General features: G+C 36.4%; 1 protein-coding gene across 1 annotated transcript in view; it reads right to left on the bottom strand.

The window, feature by feature from the left end:
• GPR158 (G protein-coupled receptor 158) overlaps positions 1-19,671 on the bottom strand; it is a 453,369-nt gene that overhangs the window by 16,652 nt on the left and 417,046 nt on the right. The window contains exon 7 of the mRNA XM_073885618.1: positions 12,915-13,153. Coding sequence (XP_073741719.1) covers positions 12,915-13,153 — 239 coding nt within the window. The remainder of the gene's footprint in view (positions 1-12,914; positions 13,154-19,671) is intronic.

Raw genomic sequence — 19,671 nt, forward strand, 5'->3', positions numbered from 1 at the left:
AATGAAAACACAACTGTTCCAAATCTTTGGGATACAGCAAAGGCAGTCCTGAGAGGAAAGTGTATAGCAATACAAGCCTTTCTCAAGAAACAAGAAAGGTCTCAAATACACAACCTAACCCTACACCTAAAGGAGCTGGAGAAAGAACAGCAAATAAAGCCTAAACCCAGCAGGAGAAGAGAAATAATAAAGATCAGAGCAGAAATCAATGAAATAGAAACCAAAAGAAAAATAGAACAGATCAACGAAACTAGGAGCTGTTTCTTTGAAAGAATTAATAAGACTGATAAACCCCTGGCCAGACTTATCAAAAAGAAAAGAAAGAACCCAAATAAATGAAATCATGAATGAAAGAGGCAAGATTACAACCAACACCAAAGAAATACAATTATAAGAACATATTTTGAGCAACAATATACCAGCAAATTAGACAATCTGGAAGAAATGGATGCACTCCTAGAGAAGTATAAACTACCAAAACTGAACCAGGAAGAAACAGAAACCTGAACAGAACCATAACCAGTAAGGAAACTGAAACAGTAATCAAAAGTCTCCCAACAAACAAGAGCCCAGGGCCAGATGGCTTCCCAGGGGAATTCTACCAGACATTTCAAGAAGAATTAATACCTATTCTTCTGAAACTGTTCCAAAAAATAGAAATGGAAGGAAAACTTCCAAACTTATTTTATGAGGCCAGCATTACCTCAATCCCAAAACCAGACAAAGACCCCATCAAAAAGGAGAACTACAGAACTATATCCCTGATGAATATGGATGCAAAAATTCTCACCAAAATATTAACCAATAGGATCCAATAGTACATTAAAAGGATTATTCCCCACGACCAAATGGGATTTATTCCTCTAAAACCCTCATGTGGTCAGAAGCCAAATAAAAAATAAGCCACACTCAAAGATCTCCATGGGATTTATTCAGTCCCAATTATTCAGTATGTTGGTCACTGACCATGTGCTATAAATGTTCTTTCCAGCCGAGTTCTACTGGATTAGGAAAAGCAAATCAGGAAATGCTGAGGTCTTCATGTAGAACTTTCCTTCCCAACTCTTGTATTTCTGTCCATGGTACTACTATTGCCTTTTTACCCGGGTTTGAAATCTCAGTGCTGCCTTTCACTGATACATTTCTACTCTGAGCTGTTTTTTATACATATCATTCCTCTCAATGCCCACAATGACTACCCTTTAAGCGCCTATCATGTCATTCCTTATTTGTTACAAATATTTTTCAACTGCCCCATCTAAACCTGGCTTTACCCTGGGTTCGTTCATTCTTCATTTACTGAAACTCCACTTTGATTACATCGGGATTTGTCCAAATCCCTGGTACTCCATTTGGGTTAGCTGATTCACATTTCCATTCTAGGATTCACTCATACCCACTTAGGACCCGGGAAATAATTCCTGCCTCCAAAAGGAAGACTATAAGGGATTCCTGCCTGGGCAGACATGTCCTCACTTTTAAGACTTTCTTGCCACCCAGGTTTCATGTTAGCTGCCCACTTTGCTTGGCTTTATTCTTCTGTGCTCGTATATTTTTCTTGGCCCCTGACTTACCTAGTTGCTGACCCTCAGGGCAGGCTTTTGTGAGGTACTGCATCCACTTTCACTCAGAAATCTTCAGTGGCTTACTATTCTTTTACAAATGCTTGGTCCTGGCACTGCTTGCCCCCTATGACTTCATGTTATGTGTCCAGCATGATCTTCCAATGCTCCCCAGCATGAACTCTAAGCTGACCTAGGCAGACTCATCCTCTGAACACTTCAAAGATTCTTCCTGCTTCTGAGTGTTTGTTCATGCTATTGCTCACACAAGAAATATCCTCTCACCCACATTTCCAAATCCCAACCAGTTTTTCAATGTTTAACTCAGGTCCCACTTCCATCACAAAGCCACCTGAATTGATTTCACCTTGCACTGAATTTTCCTTCCTCTAATCTCTTATCTAATCTCTTACACAATGCAGAGAATAATGCCACACAATATATAACCGAGAAAATTGTTTGTGGAGTCTTGCTAATCACTCCATTCCTTAGCTCCAACTAGTTACGACCTTCTTTTAAAGAAACTATTCCCTGCCACTTATTGTAGTGTTTTTATATAATGTTATTCTGAAGACTGAAAAAAAAAAAGAGAAAATAGCTAGGTTAATTAGGGTGCTACAATGTAGAATTATATTAAAAAATAAGATAAAATAAGATTCCTCCTAATAGCTAAGCTTAACATTAAAATCATTTCATTAGCAATATCAAACAATATGCTCTAGCTGAAAAACAATTTATTATTCCAAGTACCAATTAAACTAAATGTGATATATGAAAGTTGTGCTTGGGAAAAAAATCAGTTTCATATAATTAACTTCAAACTAACATCGCAATTAGGAAAGAAAATATGCAGATGTTACCAAATTTTGCAGTGTTATTACGTGGGAGTTGAAATACGCTTCTGCTTTAGAAAATAATTTCTGCTGTTAAATGATTTTGATAGGAGGCATGAGTATAGTTAAAAAGGGAACTGCATTTATATTTAAAGATCCAAATAGGGCTTTCAGAAAACTGAGGTATTTTACTTTTAATCTATAAGGGATAACAGTTTGAAAGTTAACTATCATAGCCTTTTAAAAATTAATAGACCATAATGAAAGTGATTTCACATTAATCTTTCCAAAGGGCTGGGTCAAGCAAAGAAGTGAGAATTTGCATCAGGTCTTGGACACTGAAGATGCCTCAGCTCTGTGATCTTAGAACACCCACAAGGACTGAGAAAAAAACAGCTTCAAAGTACAAATGTCTCTCTAGCGGTGGTCCCCTGCTTTGCCATGTTGCAAAGGCATTTTTTCTTAATAACATTTTACACTTCTTAGCCCCTTTAAAAATATTTTTATGTAGCACAAATAAATATACAAATGAAGCATTTAGGTTTCATTTCTTTTAATGTCCAAGTATTTCTTTTAACATCCTCCTCTATTTTTCTCTCCTTCAACTTCTATCTATGTTTACTGTTTTTATGCTAAGAACATGGTAGGTGGCACAGAAGTGATCATGAAGTATTAAATCAAACAATTTCAATAATGCTTGAGAGTTGCTCAAGTTCCAGTGTTCTAGGGTTCAACTGGCATACAGGAGCCTTGATATTCTGGAGGCTTAGTTGTCTTTTCTTTGGTTAAAATTAGTACATTAAAAAAATGAAAATGATACCTTTGATAGAATTTTGAAGCTGGAAGTGACTTTATTAGACCATGTAGCCTGGAGTACTTTTTTGAGTGTATATATGGCTGTCAAGGGGTGGTTGGTGAATTGCTGTTACTATGCTTGCCTGAGGTCAATTTATTCAGTGTTGGGACAGAGTGATGGAGAAGGGGGATGTTGCAGTGGGTTTCACAAGCAGGACAGTGGAGGCAGGAATGTCTGTCTGTTCCCTCCTCAGCTCTCTGGAAGCAGTGAGCCAAGGGATGGGCAGTTTTGGGCTACAGAACATGCCTGTGGAGAACCTTGTACCCTTGTTGCCCTCACAGTGTTCACAGCAGAGCAGAGCTTGGAGCACAGGGCTCCTTAGTTCCCTCCTTAGTTCAGTGTTCTCAAAATTACGTCCTTGGCCTGAGGGTTTCTTTTGCTCTATTACTAACAGGCATAGACAAAACCCGGGGAAATATTGTTTTAAGCCTAGTGAAGAAAATAAGTATTTTTCCAAGCAGTAATTGTTTGTATTTTAAACAATTAATATGCTAATCATACAAAGCTAGTAATTCCATTTGGAATGACTTTTTGTCCCCTCAGTCTGACTTTGTAGCTAACATCTGCTGAATGTGTCAGGCACTGTGCTAAATGCGTTTTGTACATTATCTACATGCACGAAGGCTTTATTGTAGGCTGGGGCAAAATTCTGAATGCCCCAATTTCAAGCTTGTGTCAGAGATCCTGTGTAGTAATACCAAGGAATACTGTTGTTAATCATCCAAACTGTGTAGGGCATATAGTGACTTGATGATTCTATTCCCTTCCCCGTACACTGCCAGGGAGCTCTCTGAGGCAAGAACTGCCATGAACAGTCACACATTTGCAGGTTGGCTTTTCCTTAGTGCTTCCTTTCACACATTTCTAGAAATTGGATCAAGTTTTTCATAATCTCCACTGTGTTTTGAGAGGGAAAGTTAGAGTAGGTACATTTTCTTCCCTCTGTCTCTGGCATGGACACTTAAGATTTTTTTAAAGTTTGATATGAGGTGACAGGAATTTAGTGAAATTCAGATACCTCACAGCTTATGGACACCCATTCAAGATCATGAATGTAAGAAGAGCTCACAAAGACACAATAAGATTGGGGATCCCTCAGGGCACGGGTCAGTGTCAGGGCAGCAAGGTCTGTCTTCTAGTAACATCCTTCTGTTTCCTTCTCCCCGTCATTTGCATGTGTGTTGTTTGAGGAGGGCGCTGGAATTGGGATTATTTGTTATCATTTAAAAAATACATTTAAAATTGTCCATCTTTTTTAAAGACTGAAAGCACTGACAATTATTTGCCTTTGCTTGGGCTACTCTCTAGATTTACACATACTTTTTGAAGGACTAGCTTGAGTGGTTTTAGGATGATTATAGTGGGGGTTATATTTCTGTTTGTTTATATTCTACCTTTGGGGAAAATTATTTTACTTTTTTGAGATGGAGTTCTTTGTATGACCTTAAAGGTGCTTTAAATTATTACAAAATAAAATAATTTATTTTATACCTTATTTTTATACTTATAGTGTCATTTTCTCTTTTGAAAGTTAAAAAAATTAACTTCCTAATTCAATTTCTAGCTTATAAAATCTTTGAGACAATTTTGCTGAGTTAGGCTTGGCTCAGGACATTGCTTGACCACAGAGTGGGGGTTCACATAGTCATCATAAATCTGCTTTTTCTTGGCCAAGTGGTCTCTTTCTTATTTAATTTATCCCAGAGTTTTGACTACTTTGGGGAATGGGTCTCAGGGAGTAGAAACTGAAAACCCACACACTTTTCTACTTTATGTAATCTAATCTCAGAGGAAGTGGTAGCACCAGGCTCTCTAGGATTACTGCAGGAATCAGAATGTGGAGCTGTAAGAACACACTCAAACTTGCAGTCCATAAGGACTAACAGCTTGTTGTTTAAACATGACAGTCCTTTTAATACAAGGAAAAGATCTGTCAAACTCTTCTTGACAAATGAGTTAATCTATAGCCTATTTTTCTTCAAGCAACAAAAGATGGCTTTTTTTTTCTCCTTAATGTTGCTTCCCCACTTTAAAATTCCAGGCTTCCATCGGGGAGCTGAAACTCCGTAGAAGAAACTGTGATGGCCACAGATATTAGTTGTTCTTGCTCCATGTCCTTCAGGAGCTGTCCCAAAATAATCCCCAGCCCTATCACAAAATTTCTTTAACTTAAAAAGAAAAGTGGCACTGTAAGGATAAAATTAAGATACAAAATAATTTGTCCATTCAGCCCTGTAGCATCATATAAATAAATACTCCTCAAAGACGCAAAATATTTTTCAGATGAGGTATATAAATAAATAAGAAAATAACCCTCACTTTACTCTTTCTAAAAACACTCAAGCAAGACCTTTCAAAAGTATATGCGAGTTTCTAGCAATGTAGCCCAAATGAAGGCAAATAAGCCGTCTATGTGGTAAGGCTTTTATCCTTTGAAATTAAAAATACTGGGGCACCTGGGTGGCTCTGACTGTTAAGCGTCTGCCTTCGGCTCAGGTCATGATCCCAGGGTCCTGGGATGGAGCCCCACATCGGGCTCCCTGCTCCGCGGGGAGCCTACTTCTCCCTCTGCCTCTGGCTGCCGCTACCCTTGCTTGTACTCTCTCTCTCCTGTCAAATAAATAAAATCTTAAAGAAAAAAATTAAAAATACTTTTTTAAAGTGGTAACACAAGTGATGCAGTGTGGATTAAGACATACAGTACAACAGAATAAAAGAAGATGTATGTACATGAAGCTACCTCATGAACATTAATCTAAGTCAGATGAAGAGGAAGCCTAATCTATTTTCCCTCACACTCATTAAATGGTGCTTATATCACATTTCACCTGCCATAAGATAGCCTAATCTTCTAGGGTAATTAAGTATTTAAATCCTTAGAAATAATTGCTATTTTAGAATTTTCCTATATAACTGAGTAAGACAGTTACTGTAGTCTTGGTTCCTTCTAAATAGTGGCATATGACTAATTAAATTACTGAACATATTGTCTTGTGGGTTTAAAATACTATACCAGGAAGGAAGAGAACAAAGAAGAGCATGTCAATGAAGAGGAAAGCAAAGATTATGTTTTCTGCAGTGAACACATTCTATGTGAAATTCATGGAAATGAATTAGAACTTCTGAATAGTGGTGGAATCAATATTGGGATTACCTTAAACAACCAAATATTTAGAAATTCCCAAATGGAATGTGAACCCAAGTTTGATTATTGCTGGATTTTTCTCTATGTCTTTTTTTAAAAGTTGGTGAATAAAATATATAGCAAGGAATGTCAAGCTCTAAGAAGTTCCCAAAACCACAAGATACTTCATGCACTGGACGTTTCACAACTATGAAGACATGGGCAAAGATCTTAATTTATAAGAGTCCTTGTCAGGGAATAGTTATTAAATCATATAAATGTGGTTGAGAAGAGTTAGGCCATAACAGTGATAAAGAAAGATACAGAAAATAAGAGGAGGTAAATAGAAACCTGGATAGAACTTTTTGTATATATTCTTGTGCTCAGTTAAGGAAGGCAGCAAAATAGCTTTATTCTCAATTATGTCCCTTTTAAATCACATTAAATTATCATCACCTAACTTCTAGAAGTAACCAGGGAAACATTTCTGTGCTTGCCTAGATCTGAACTAGTCTGATGCAGAGATTTGGCCGTGGAATGGAAGTTCCCTATGTCCTTGACATTACCATCTATTAGTCACCCTTTTGCCACCTTGTTGTTTCTCATAGGTAAGATAAGAATCTGCTCACTTATTCTAACTTATCTTGGTATGTTTCACTATCATCTGTCTACGTTTTGAATGTGTAGTCAGAAACTGACTGCTAACCAATGAAAGAATGAACTCCATTGTATCACCCCCTCTTTTAAATTTATGCATTCCAAACTTGGAAGCCCGATATTGGAAGACCCTGCCTGCAAGCGTTGAATCCAGGTGGTCTTCCTTATGCTAGGGGTGACATTATGAAGGTAATTCAGGCATGAGGAGTTAATTCTACTCATTTGTCAGTTTTTACCAACAAATTAGGAAACTCCTAGGGTAACAGAGTTTTAACTTTTTAGCCATGAAAAATTTTATTGCTATTGTGCAAAATCCTGAACATGCACAACTGACTACCAACTTACCAAATAGGGTAAATAGATTTAGAAAAAAAATCTGAGAATCCTGCCACCAACATTTTTAGGATATTTATTTGCTTTCTCCATTAATTTAGAAGAATGTTTCTCAGTCACAACTCCCTTATCCTTTACATAGCTCTAAAAGGATGGTGAAATAAAAATTTTTATCAATAGCATATCAGTTCCATTCTACTTCAATATTTGTAAATGCATTATGTGATATTTTGAAAATTATAATTCTGATTTGCTATGCCAAATTTATACCAATCTCCTATTCTGACTGTTGGACAAGTCAGAGGTAGAATTTCATAAAAGGGCTAGGGACTGCCAATTTAGTTTCTATAACTTGCTCAAAAATACCTCCCCAAATCTGAACATACACTTCACATTAAAATGAATGTGGGGACAACTGTGTAACTCCTGGAATTTTAGCTTTAACATTTTTCCTCACACTGGTCTAATTCTGACCATAGAAGATATTACAAGATAAAAGGAGCTGAGCTCATCCTTTATTCTTTCAGCAAATATTTATCAAGAGCTGACAGATACTTTGTTAGTTGTCAGGGATATACTGAGAACAATCTAGGTAATGTTGAGAAGTGTTAGAGCTACCAGACTGGGTGAGAAAGGAGGGGTGAGCAGATATAAGAATATGAACGGCAGATAATGTACTTAAACATACTCAGAAAAATTTAAAGTGCCGAGCCATGAGATGATGAATAGTATAAGTACTACAGTATTATAGTACTATACTATTATAGTTATTATAGTTATAGATGATTTTCAAAGAGATATGGCAGTTCAAGTCTTTATAGGAACTCCAGTCTAGAAATATTCTGGAACATTCACATTTTGAAGTTCATTTTCCACCAGATTAGAAAAAAAAAAATCATTAAAAAAGTCCCAGACTATTGGGCCTGTAAAACATTGCCCCGTGTTCACGTTTTAAGGTCACAATGTTTACACCTTTATCTGTTTTCCATTACACCTGACCTCACAATTTTTTATATGGACAAACATGATAATTGAAAATTATAAATATATATAAATAACAATGGGATTCTGAAAGTCATTTTTTCCCCCTTTCTGTTTTCACGTATTTCCTCAAAGAAGAAACTGAGTCTCATAGAAGTTCGGAGATTTTCCCAAGGAGTTTCTGAACCTGTTTCCTGTCTGAAACACTTGTGGCAGGCAAATCAGCTGTCTGAGCAGTTTTGGAGGTGCCCTGTGCAGTAAGCAAAACAGAACAGACCCATCCTTTACATTTATGACCCATATTTCTAAATAGAGTTCTACTTCAGTGGGAAGACTAATATTGCACTCTTTCAAATGGTTCTTTAATTTGTATTTTTAAAAAATAGATCCTTTTTGACAGGTAAAGCTAATCCAGGATGCATGTTTATAAATATACTAACCATCACTTTCTCTTTTTTTCTAAATTGACTCCTGACACTAATGTAAGTTTACAGAGCTTCCTGACAAAGATTTTGCACAACCTCAAGGTAAAACCTATCTATTGCTTCTCTGCAGCCTGTCCCCTATGTAGAAGCATTTCCATTTAGGAAATGGAATAATTTAGCTTTTGGTACAGGTTTCTTCTTGGCTGACTGAAGATACAAGAATTTATTCTTGAATAACAGTCTGAGTATAAAAAAATCTGAGGGCAAACATGCTACTTATAGAAATATATAAAGAGAACTGAAAAGAAGCATCTGCCACACATTAGAAAACATTAAATTAAGAGAGGTTAAATACAGAATATCTAGTGCTACATGCACTAGAAAGAAAAATGAAAGATACACGAAAGATAAATAAATGGAATTGCTGTAGGGTAGTGTGAAAAAAAAATCACAGCAACCACATGTCTCTGATTTTTTAAGACAGTCCTAATTTCAAATATTTGTTCCTGTTTTTAAAACATGTGTCTCAACTTTTCTTCAGAGAAAGGTGTCACTGCAGGAAAAGGGTATTATTGAAACGAAGGTGTTCCAGGAGTTTATAGGCTGGAAACAGTGCCTGGAGATAACAAAACCACCACCACCACCATTTCACTTCCTCTCACCTTTTTGTCTCTGCACCTTATCACTAGTCTTTTATTTTCTGAGACCCTAATGTTATCATTTAACACCTGTGGGAGTATTAGTTTAATGCCTGCCTCTCAAGTTTTGCTAATTTTATCTCACTCCTAAAGCCATGACCTAGATCTTCCCATCATAATAATCAATCTCTTCTCTTGGCTTCACTCTCTCTTCTTACATTAACTGAGACCTGCTTATTGTCTAAGGAATTGCATTTCCTGTAGCCCTCTCAAGCTATGGACCACAAGCTCTTCTCTCTTGTACTACCTACCCCAGGCTCCTCAGGAAGGTGAGTTCAGGGTCCTCCTTGCTCTCTGTGTACCCTTTTTCTGGTATGATCCAGAATTACTGTATTAAAAAATGCCTACTTTTCTCATAGTTTCATCCTTGCTAGTGGAAAAATTTTCTACCTGGTAAGTGCTCTCTCTGGAGGAAAGCAGAATTTAGTGGCAGTAAAGTACAATAAAAATAGCCCATGAATCTAAAGAGCTATTGCAGATGGGGTACTCAAACAAATAACCTAAGAGAGAAAGTTGTGGTCAGAATGGAATTCTTCAATGAGAGATTTGGGAGGTAGGGGCATTTCAGATGGCAAGAAAGTCATATAAAGTGAGACAGGTCTGGACATAAGGGGTTTAATGTTGGATGAGTGTGACACAGGAGTTTAGGTAATGGGGGGTGAATAAGAATGGGTAGGAATATAGGAAGATTTGTAGATATGTAGACAAGAATTGGAAGACAACTGATGTGTGACTGCTACCTTGCTTTTTTAAGAGAAAAGAGGAACATGGATAGTTTGGAGGTGTCAAGAGGGGATATGCTACAAGACTTGAAATAATCATTTTGAAGAATGTTCCAGTGATTGATCAGGGAAACAGAGTATTATGGAGTGCCCAGAGGACAGTTAAGTGATGTATGTTCTAGTAAGTCCGTCTGATTTACTTCCTCTGAGTCAGTAGTTCTACACCTGAGGATAGCATCAGAATTACCTAGAGGGCTTGTTAAACACAGACTGCTGGGCCCCACTACCCCAGTGTCTGACCAAGGAAGTCTGTAGATGGGCCCAAGAATGTGCATTTCTCACAGGTGCCCAGGTCTTGCCGCTGTCGCTGGTTCTGAGACCACACTTTTGAGAACCACTTCTCTTTCTCCATTCTAATGATTCTTCCTCCCAAACCTATGAATTTAGTGCATATATATATATAGATAGAGATATACACACACACATATCTACTACAGATATACATATATACCATACATACATACATATATACCGTACACACACACACACACACACACACATCTCCTAAAGGCAATCTAGATGGATCTTACTGGATTGATCTGATTCATCACATCACATTCCTAGTTCTCCAAATTCCTATAACAGGTTTTCAAGACTCAATAAATTGTATAGATACAAAATTTCTACTCAATAGGAACCTCTAACATTATTTTACATTAACTATCCAAAATTAATCACAATGTAGTCCAACATAATCTTCTTTTAAAGCTGGGCATTTCCTTCACATTTCATATAATTTCCATCCACTTCCACCATTATTCCTATTCAAGAGAATGTTCTCTGTACAATAACCTGTTACCCATGGCTCAAAGAACTTCTCTTTAAGGATTCCTGGGTTCTGGTCCAAACTGTTGTCTTCCTTTATTGAACTACTATTTTACCAAGAGTCTTTAATACATAATTTTGTTTTTTAATAATTTTTAACAATTCCCATTTATATAAACCAATAGTAAGCTACCTGATGAGAGGAACAAAAATTTTATACATTTTATGTCTCCTGCAAAGTGTTCAACACAGTACTAGAGAAATGATACTCAGTGGGTCTTGTTTATAATATGAAACTTTTACTTCTATATAAAGAAAGTTTATATAAAATAAATTGCAGGTTACTGTCAGCTATGTATTCCTATTTATCTCTACATAGAAGTCAGAGATCATGAATGTGATTTCCTTCAGAGTGTAAAAGAAATTTTTAAAAGGTGTTAAATATATCTCACAACCAAGGTGTACAAAATAAAAAAAAAAAAGGCTAGGGAAATAGGCCATGTTTTCTGCTTGTTTATTCTTACCCAGTGATGCTTCATCATATATTTTGAGTATTATAAAACAGAAAAGAAATACAGTGGGCTTTTGTCTTCACAGTAATATGGGAAAGTGACTTTTCCTAGTTTGGTTAATTTGGATTGAACAATGTAAAATAATGTTAGAGGTTTCTATTGAGTAGAAATTTTGTATCTATACAATTTATTTACTTTTCATATCTACACTAAAGTCAGAATCAGATTAGTTCTATGTTTTATCTTCTGATATTTATATCTACTGATATTTTTGATATCTTCTTTGATATTGATCAAAATAATGACGGTTGGCTTCACATATAATCATTATAATCATTCCTTTTACATACCCACATTGCTTTATTATTATAGATATCAGGCCAATAAAATTCCTAAAATATCTCGCCCAGAAAAACATTACATTTGAATTATAAACTAAATATACCTTTTATTAACTTCTAGCAAAATACTAAATGTGAATATTCAACAAACAACTGCCAAATGTGGGGGAGACAGAAAATAGGAATTAGACTCATGTGTTTATTTTTGACATCTGCCAAATAAAAAATAAGATTTGTTCTGTGGTTTACTGAAGGGAATGACAACAAAATAATAAAAATTTTTCATTATTTTTTGTATCTTTAGAGGCCTGGCTTAAAATAGCCTAACGTTAACAACAGAAAAATTCCTATTGATTTCTCTTCCTCATTTTTCACAAAACCAGGGTACTAGAAAAACCTTTGCTTCTGGCCTAAGTTGTCATGTGATTCCCCCAAGTTTTCCAGTTTCTCAGTCACAGAACTCTTTCTAACTAATCCCAAGGAGCATGACTTCATTTTTGTGTAATACTGGACCTCCAGAGAATTCCTAATAAATTATCTTTAGAAGAATGATAGATTAGTTAAAAAGTTTGCAGGGAAAATCTCTACACAAAGAGTACCCTGGATCCCAAGTCTGAAATATCACAGGACCAAAACTATATAAAAAATACCAGTATGTTTCCTTTTTTTCTCCCAACTAAAGAAATAAATCAAGAGAATAGCTATTGTTAATCAAATGGGAACACATTGATAAGATGCAAAACAGAAAGTCTCTTTGTATGAAGAAGTTGCTCTTATTTGCTGCATTTCTCCTTCCTGATTTACTTGATTACATTTTCTCAACAAAGCTACAAAGCTACATACCTTTGAAAAAGAATGGAAACTCAGAAAAAGTATGCATTTCACATGTCATTACTGTCCTTTTCATAACATTGTTTTACCCCAACCACATTAGGTGAAATTCCTTTCAGTTTTGTGGAAGGGTGTGGTAAGGCTTCTAAAGAAGTCTATTTTAATGCCACTGGAGAAAGGACAAGCCATCCACACAAACCAGGTGACCACATACCGACTGCTGTCATGTAATCCCAGCGCTCAATGAGGCACATATTGAAGATGAGGTGATCAGATGTTTGCCCTTGGCCAATAAGTGAAATCTGCCTCTCCAAATTCTGGCAAACAGACGAAGTCCAGCCAACAAGAAACCAGAATACTACCAGAAGCATTACTGCAAGCATCCTCATGACCCGTCCACCAGTCATATATGGAATCCGCTGGGCTGTTCGTGAAAGAAACACCTTCAAAACCCTGGAAAAGCAAAACATCAAAATGTGAAGGCAAACTTAACACTCAGAAAAACTCCATAATATTTTACTTTTCTAGGTGAAAATGAAACACACCAAAAACCTACTTAAGCAGAATTTTAACATGGAAAAAACCCAGAGACAGTATTGCTTATATTTTCACTTAATTTCATTCTAGTTTTTATCTTCCAAAAGCAAAACAAATATCCTACATTAGATGCCAGTGAGTCAATAGATTTGTATAGGATGGAATTCTTTTGAATGTGTCTTAATATTTTAAGGAACATGCTTAAGATCTTAAAAAAAAAAAAAAGATCCATAGGCAAGCTGGCTCAAACAGGGTTTCTGAGGGATCAAAAATAGTCCTGAAAATGAGTAGTCGGATTTCACAATATTATACTAAGTCAAAAATTTCCTTGAACCACTTATTTTTTACAGTAGAGTAATATGAAAGGTATTTTCTGAAAATTATTCTAAATGACCTCCCTTTGTAATTATCACATTACCAAAAATAATAATGAAATAAATATGAAAACAATGAGAGAGAGATTTAAATACTAGAGTAACTGAATTAAGATCTCCATATTAAGAGGATTAGGATGACCTATAAGAAATTGATTAAAAAACTTTGTTTTCTGTGTAATTCAAATGAATAGCTGGATTAAGTGATATCTAAGAACGGTTCCATCTTAGTTATTGTGTGAAGACAAAATCTAACCCTACTACAGAGGTCCTTCCTCCTACCCTTTTCTATAATTTTATCTCCAGAATATTCTTAGCTGAGTTAACTCCCCACTCTCATTCTGATATTTTATGTCACAAAAGTGAGTGGCTCATGATACTATCCATAATCAATTTCCAAAAGGCAAAAATAAATTTATTTTCCCAACTTTTCTATTCCCTCCTCAGTCTCACTTTCACCAAAAAATTTTTTATGAAGTATTCCTATGAATTCTTCATAAAAATCATTATAAATCCAGAAATGAAACATACACACTTGAAATAGCCTAGATGGTATTATACTATTTTTTCTCTCTCTATAGACCTTTGGTAGCTCTTCCTGAATCAACACATCGAGCAAAGAAAGTTATTTTTTTAGCAGATTTTTTTTTACCCTTCTTTCCCCTATACCTTTTTTTTAACCTGAGTTTTTTTTTTTTTTTTAAAGATTTATTTATTTGACAGAGAGAGACACAGCAAGAGAGGGAACACAAGCAGGGGGAGTGGGAGAGGGAGAAGCAGGCTTCCCGCTGAGCAGGGAGCCCGATGCTGGGCTCGATGTGGGGCTCGATGCGGGGCTCGATTCCAGGACCCTGGGACCATGACCTGAGCCTAAGGCAGACGCTTAACGACTGAGCCACCCAGGCGCTCCTCCCCTATACCTTTAACTCCATTGTCCTTCAGCTAACACACAGGATGAAGATATTTAATTCTGAATAAAATACTTACCCCTTAACTTTTCTTTGGAACAATGTCAGAAAGATATAATATAGGAGTATAGTAGAAGATCTCTTTACTCTCCATTTAAGTAGTTCACCAGATTAACAGTTATTCTCCATTCTATGTAAAACACAGTAGTACTGCCCATGTCATGCTAAATGCCAGCACTGGCAGCTAACTTGCACCTGTCTAGTATGCCTCAAACATTTCTGCTCCAACCAGCTGAATTGCTACTTGTTAAGAATCAGTTGTATTTGTCCCCAAATTGTGCCCATTGTTATCACCTTACACAATTTAACTAAATTATAAATAAAATAATTACATATGACTGTGAAACAAAAGGAGACTTATTTGTATAAAATCTATCTTGAATGCTTTGGAAAGAATCCATGTAGGTGAGTCATTAAATAAACTCGGGGTGGTCAATAAACATAAAAATCTAGAAAGAGTCTATACTCAGATTACTTCAAAAATCTTTAGAATTACACTCTTATTTAAGAACCAGCATTGTGCACAGTAGATAATGCATTACAGTAATTTATGTTAGAAAGAGAAGAGTGCACTCCAAATACCAGACACATAGTCAAAGAAGGGGCCTTTTCTCAAAAATATTGGTAAATGAGGGGCACCTGGTTGGCTCAGTTGGGTAAGCGTTGACTCCTGATTTTGGCTCATGTCATGATCTCAGGGTCCATGGGGCTCCATGGGGCTCCATGCTCATTGCAGAGTCTGCTTGAGGATTTATCTCCCTCTCCTTCTGCCCCTCCCCACCTCGTGCTATCTCTCTCTTTCTCTCTCTCCCTCTAAAATAAATAAACCTTTAAAAAATATTGGTAAATGATTATTTGTGTGTTTTAAATTATAGCCTCTAATACACTTCTTTAATGCCTTTCTGCTTTAAACAAGCTTATCAACTTATTGACCAATGACTAATCCTATAAGAAGCCTTCTATCATAATTAGCAGATCAAAATATTCAGAGAACCCTTAGAAATAAGAGAAATTTTAAAACAAATTAATGTTTTTGCTTGTGCCAATCTTATTTTCTGTAGGAGAAACTTGCAGCCACTAGGTACACATATTTGTTTCTGCTTATACCTGGATGAATTCTAAATTTTGAATGACTAGGAACTCAAAAGAGGAAATTTCGCCCCTTTTTATGGTCTTCTATTTTTTGGCTAGGCAGAAAAAAAGGGAATTCTTTTAATTCTAGACACAATTTTAATACCTGACATATAAGTATAATAAATGAATATTTATATAGTGACAATCATATGCTGGGTATCATGCTAGGCAACATGGGGGAATAAGATATAGTTCTAGAAGCTTACGATTTAACTAGAAATAAGTGTGCAAATAACTGCCATATAAAACAGCATATATTCTATGTTGTATGTACCTAGTAAGTCTAGTAACATAATAGAATAGGTGGTATTTAATCTAGACTTTGATGGATACCAGTAGAAATGGAGGATAGTGAAGAAGATATAAGGAGATATTCTAGCTGAAGGAAATCACATAACAAAGTACAGAGCAGGAAATATAAGCTGCATTTTGCAGAGGAAATCTGTATGATCCTGGTTTGGTAATCTTTTAGTCAATAAATCCCAATTCTAAATTATCAGAAATTTTCATGTTTTCCAGGTGACCCTCTGGGTATTTATTATATAGTCTGAGAATTCAAGATTGTCACAGATCCCATAACCTCATTTCCAGAGAGGAAAAACCAAAGCAAAAGCCCTCATGAATCTCCCGTTATTGATTTTAAATGGTTTTTGAATCCTGGGAAACACACTAACACAACTCTGTACCTCAATCTAAGCATTTCAGGATATTGGTTTTGGTATAATGGAATAAGATGCATTTTTCTAGCATTGCCTTAAAATAAAATGAGAAAATTCTGCCATATCTTTAAAAGACAAGCTCTTGTTAGTTTATATGGTTCATTCCCTAGAAACCAACTTCTAAAAGGGAAATCATTAGATATACACTTATATGAAATACAGCTGTAGGAAAAAATACAATCATTAAACTTCTTAGGTTACTTTTTCTACTATTTTTTTTTTCAGAGAAATATCTTCAGGCTACCCATCTGTTCAGAAGGTCTCACTATTTCTGAAGGAAAGCAGTAACATATACAAGAAGACTGCAAGAAATTTCCAGAATTTAATATAAAAAGGCGTATTTAAAAAATATATTCAGTTTTCATTATTAATAGTAGATAAATTCATAGCAATCATGTTGAAACAATGAAAAGGGCAACCCATGAATTGGCTGTCACTATATTACCTGCCTCTACTTTTCACTTCCCATGCATTTCTGGTTTGAACTTGTGAAACTCCACTGTCAGGATTTGTACTTAGGTTATCAATTACTTTCTTCAAATATCTAATTGATATTGTTATTCCTAATTTTACTTGATTTCCACCTTTCAGCACGGCTAATGCACTTGGCTTCCATTCTGTCAGGTCCTCGATTTTCTTCCTGTTCCTCTGTCAGCAACTTTGTAGTCTCTAATGCAGATTCCTTTTCACCAGGTTTCCCCTTAAGTGGTAGTGTTTCTCAAGGATCTCCTAAGTGTAGCCATCTAGATCTATTTCTTGCTCCACATATTGTACCCAGGGAATTCCATCTACTCCCCTGTTTCAGTGATCGACGGACTGGCAAGTCCCAAATCTAGGTCTTAGTTTAGATCTCTCTCCTGAGCTCAAAATCTCTCTACTCAGTGACCTACTGGACATCAGCAGCTCCCCAATATAAATCATCCCTCTCTCCATTCCTTGCTCCTCCAGGCTTCTTTGCTCCTGTGTTACCTGAGTGACTAGTACCACTTAACTGATCAAAGCAGAAACCTAGGAACAAACTTTAATTTTTCTCCCTCACCTACATTCCAGACATGAAATGAGGCTTCAGGAATTTAATTTCTGCCTCTTCAATATCTTTCAAGTCTTTCTTTTTCTCCATTTTCATTGCCACTATATAGCTCTTGGTTATCAACCTGCTTTTACAGTAGCTTCCTAATTAGTCTACTTATTGGTCTTGCCCACCTTCAACCCACACCCTACACTGAAGCCACAACGATCACTTCTGATCATGTTGCTCCCTGTTTATATTCTTTCACTGGCTCTCCACCCAAATCCTAGCTCCTTAGTATGGTAAAAGGCCTTTAAATGCCTTTGAATATTGGTTCTCCCTTGCCTTGGCAGCCTCATCTCTTCACCCTCCCTTTCCTACAGACCTGCAGGTCCCTGTGGACTATATGCAGGTGTCCTCTGTCTGAACCTTTGCCCTCAGCTTTCCTTACTGCTCCTCCCCCCACAACAATACCAACACCTAATTTAGCTAATTCCTACCTATTCTTTTATGGCTCAGTTTAGATGTTGCTTGCTCTAGGCCAGTGGTTCCCAAACCATTATCATCAACATCATCTGTAAACTTATTAGAAATGCAAATGCAGTATCTACCTGCTCTCAGGCTCATTATAATTTAATAAACATAAATGAATAGGCAATTAAAATATAATGGTTTTGGGAAATGGTATCAGCAAAAATAGTGGAATAAAGAATCCCATAAGTCCATCCATCCATAAAAGCAATGAATAAAGTGGCAAAAATTATTATAATCAACTTTTTTGGAACCCTGAAAAAGAATCAAAAGCTTATAGCAAGCAGGGGGATGCTTAACCAAGAGAAAAACAGCTGAATCTGAGTAAAAGAGTTTTGTGACATTTTAACATACTTTTCTACCCAGTGTCCTATTTCCCATTCCCCAGCTCAGTGGTGAACTTGAAGACAACACCTTGCATTCTCAGGACAGGTAACTAGTACTAGGCAAACACAATGGACCTTATTCTTAAAAAATTGTGGTTGCTCATTTTGACCTTTCTGGCAGCTCCTTGGAAGACTAGTTCAAAGGGTCTGCCTTTCTCTTTTTTTAATTCCAGTATAATTAACATGAAGTGTTATATTAGTTTCAGGTGTACAATACAGTGATTCAGCAAGTCTATACATTACTCAGTGCTCATCATGACAGGTGTACTCTTTAATCCCACCACCTATTTCACCCATCCTCCCACCCTCCTCCTCTCCATCAGTTTGTTTTCTAGAGCTGAGTCTGTTTCTTGGTTTGTCTCTCTGTCTCTCTCTCTTTTTTTCCTTTGCTCATTTATTTTGTTTCTTAAATTCTACATATGAGTGAATTCATATGGTATTTGTGTCTCTGATTGACTTATTTTGCTTAGCGTTATACTCTTTAGCTCCACCCATGTCATTGCAAATGGTAAGATTTTATTCTTTTTATGGCTGAATAATATTCCATTGTGTATGTGTGTATCTTCTGTATCCATTCATCTATTGATGGACACTTGGGTTGCTTCCATAATTTGGCTATTTTAAAAAATGCTGCAATTAGGGGTGCATGTATCCCTCTGAATTACTGTTTTTGTATTTTTTTGGGGGGGGTAAGTACCCAATAGTGTGATTACTAGATCATAGGGTAATTCTATTTTTAATTTTTTGAGGAATCTCCGTACTGTTTTCCACAGTAGCTGTACCAGTTAGCATTCCCACCAATAGTGCATGATGGTTTCTTTTTACATCCTTGCCAATATTTGTTCTCTTGTGTTTTTGATTTTAGCCATTCTGACAGGTGTGAGGTGATATCTTATTGTAGTTTTGACTTGCACATCAAAGGGCTTGCTTTATTTCACCCAACTGGGAACCCTCCCAAGGCTGAGGTAGCTACCTGGGGGTCATCTGACTAAAACATTTAAAGGCAAATGGATTGGTTGATGCTACCTGGAACAAGGGATAATGGTTAGGACAAACAACAGACTAAACAAAAAGGAAGAAAGGCTGGGGAATGAGATCTTCTGGGCAAAAGGGGCTTTGAAAAGCTTCCATATATTCCCAGGCATCTGGAAAGCTGAAAAATGCTCATAAAAGATCTAAGAAAGCCTTAAACGTTCATATCTTGCTGAACCGAGACACTGCACAAGCAGGAAGTAAAGTTTAAGGCAAAGTTATAAAGTGTTTGACTGAGTGCTGAAGGCAAGTCCCAACATGCACATACACATGCAAAGTCC

The sequence above is a fragment of the Callorhinus ursinus genome, unplaced genomic scaffold, assembly GCF_003265705.2.
Source record: "Callorhinus ursinus isolate GAN/ISIS: 27379988/994484 unplaced genomic scaffold, GSC_fseal_2.0 scaffold63, whole genome shotgun sequence".
Taxonomy (NCBI): Eukaryota; Metazoa; Chordata; class Mammalia; order Carnivora; family Otariidae; genus Callorhinus; species Callorhinus ursinus.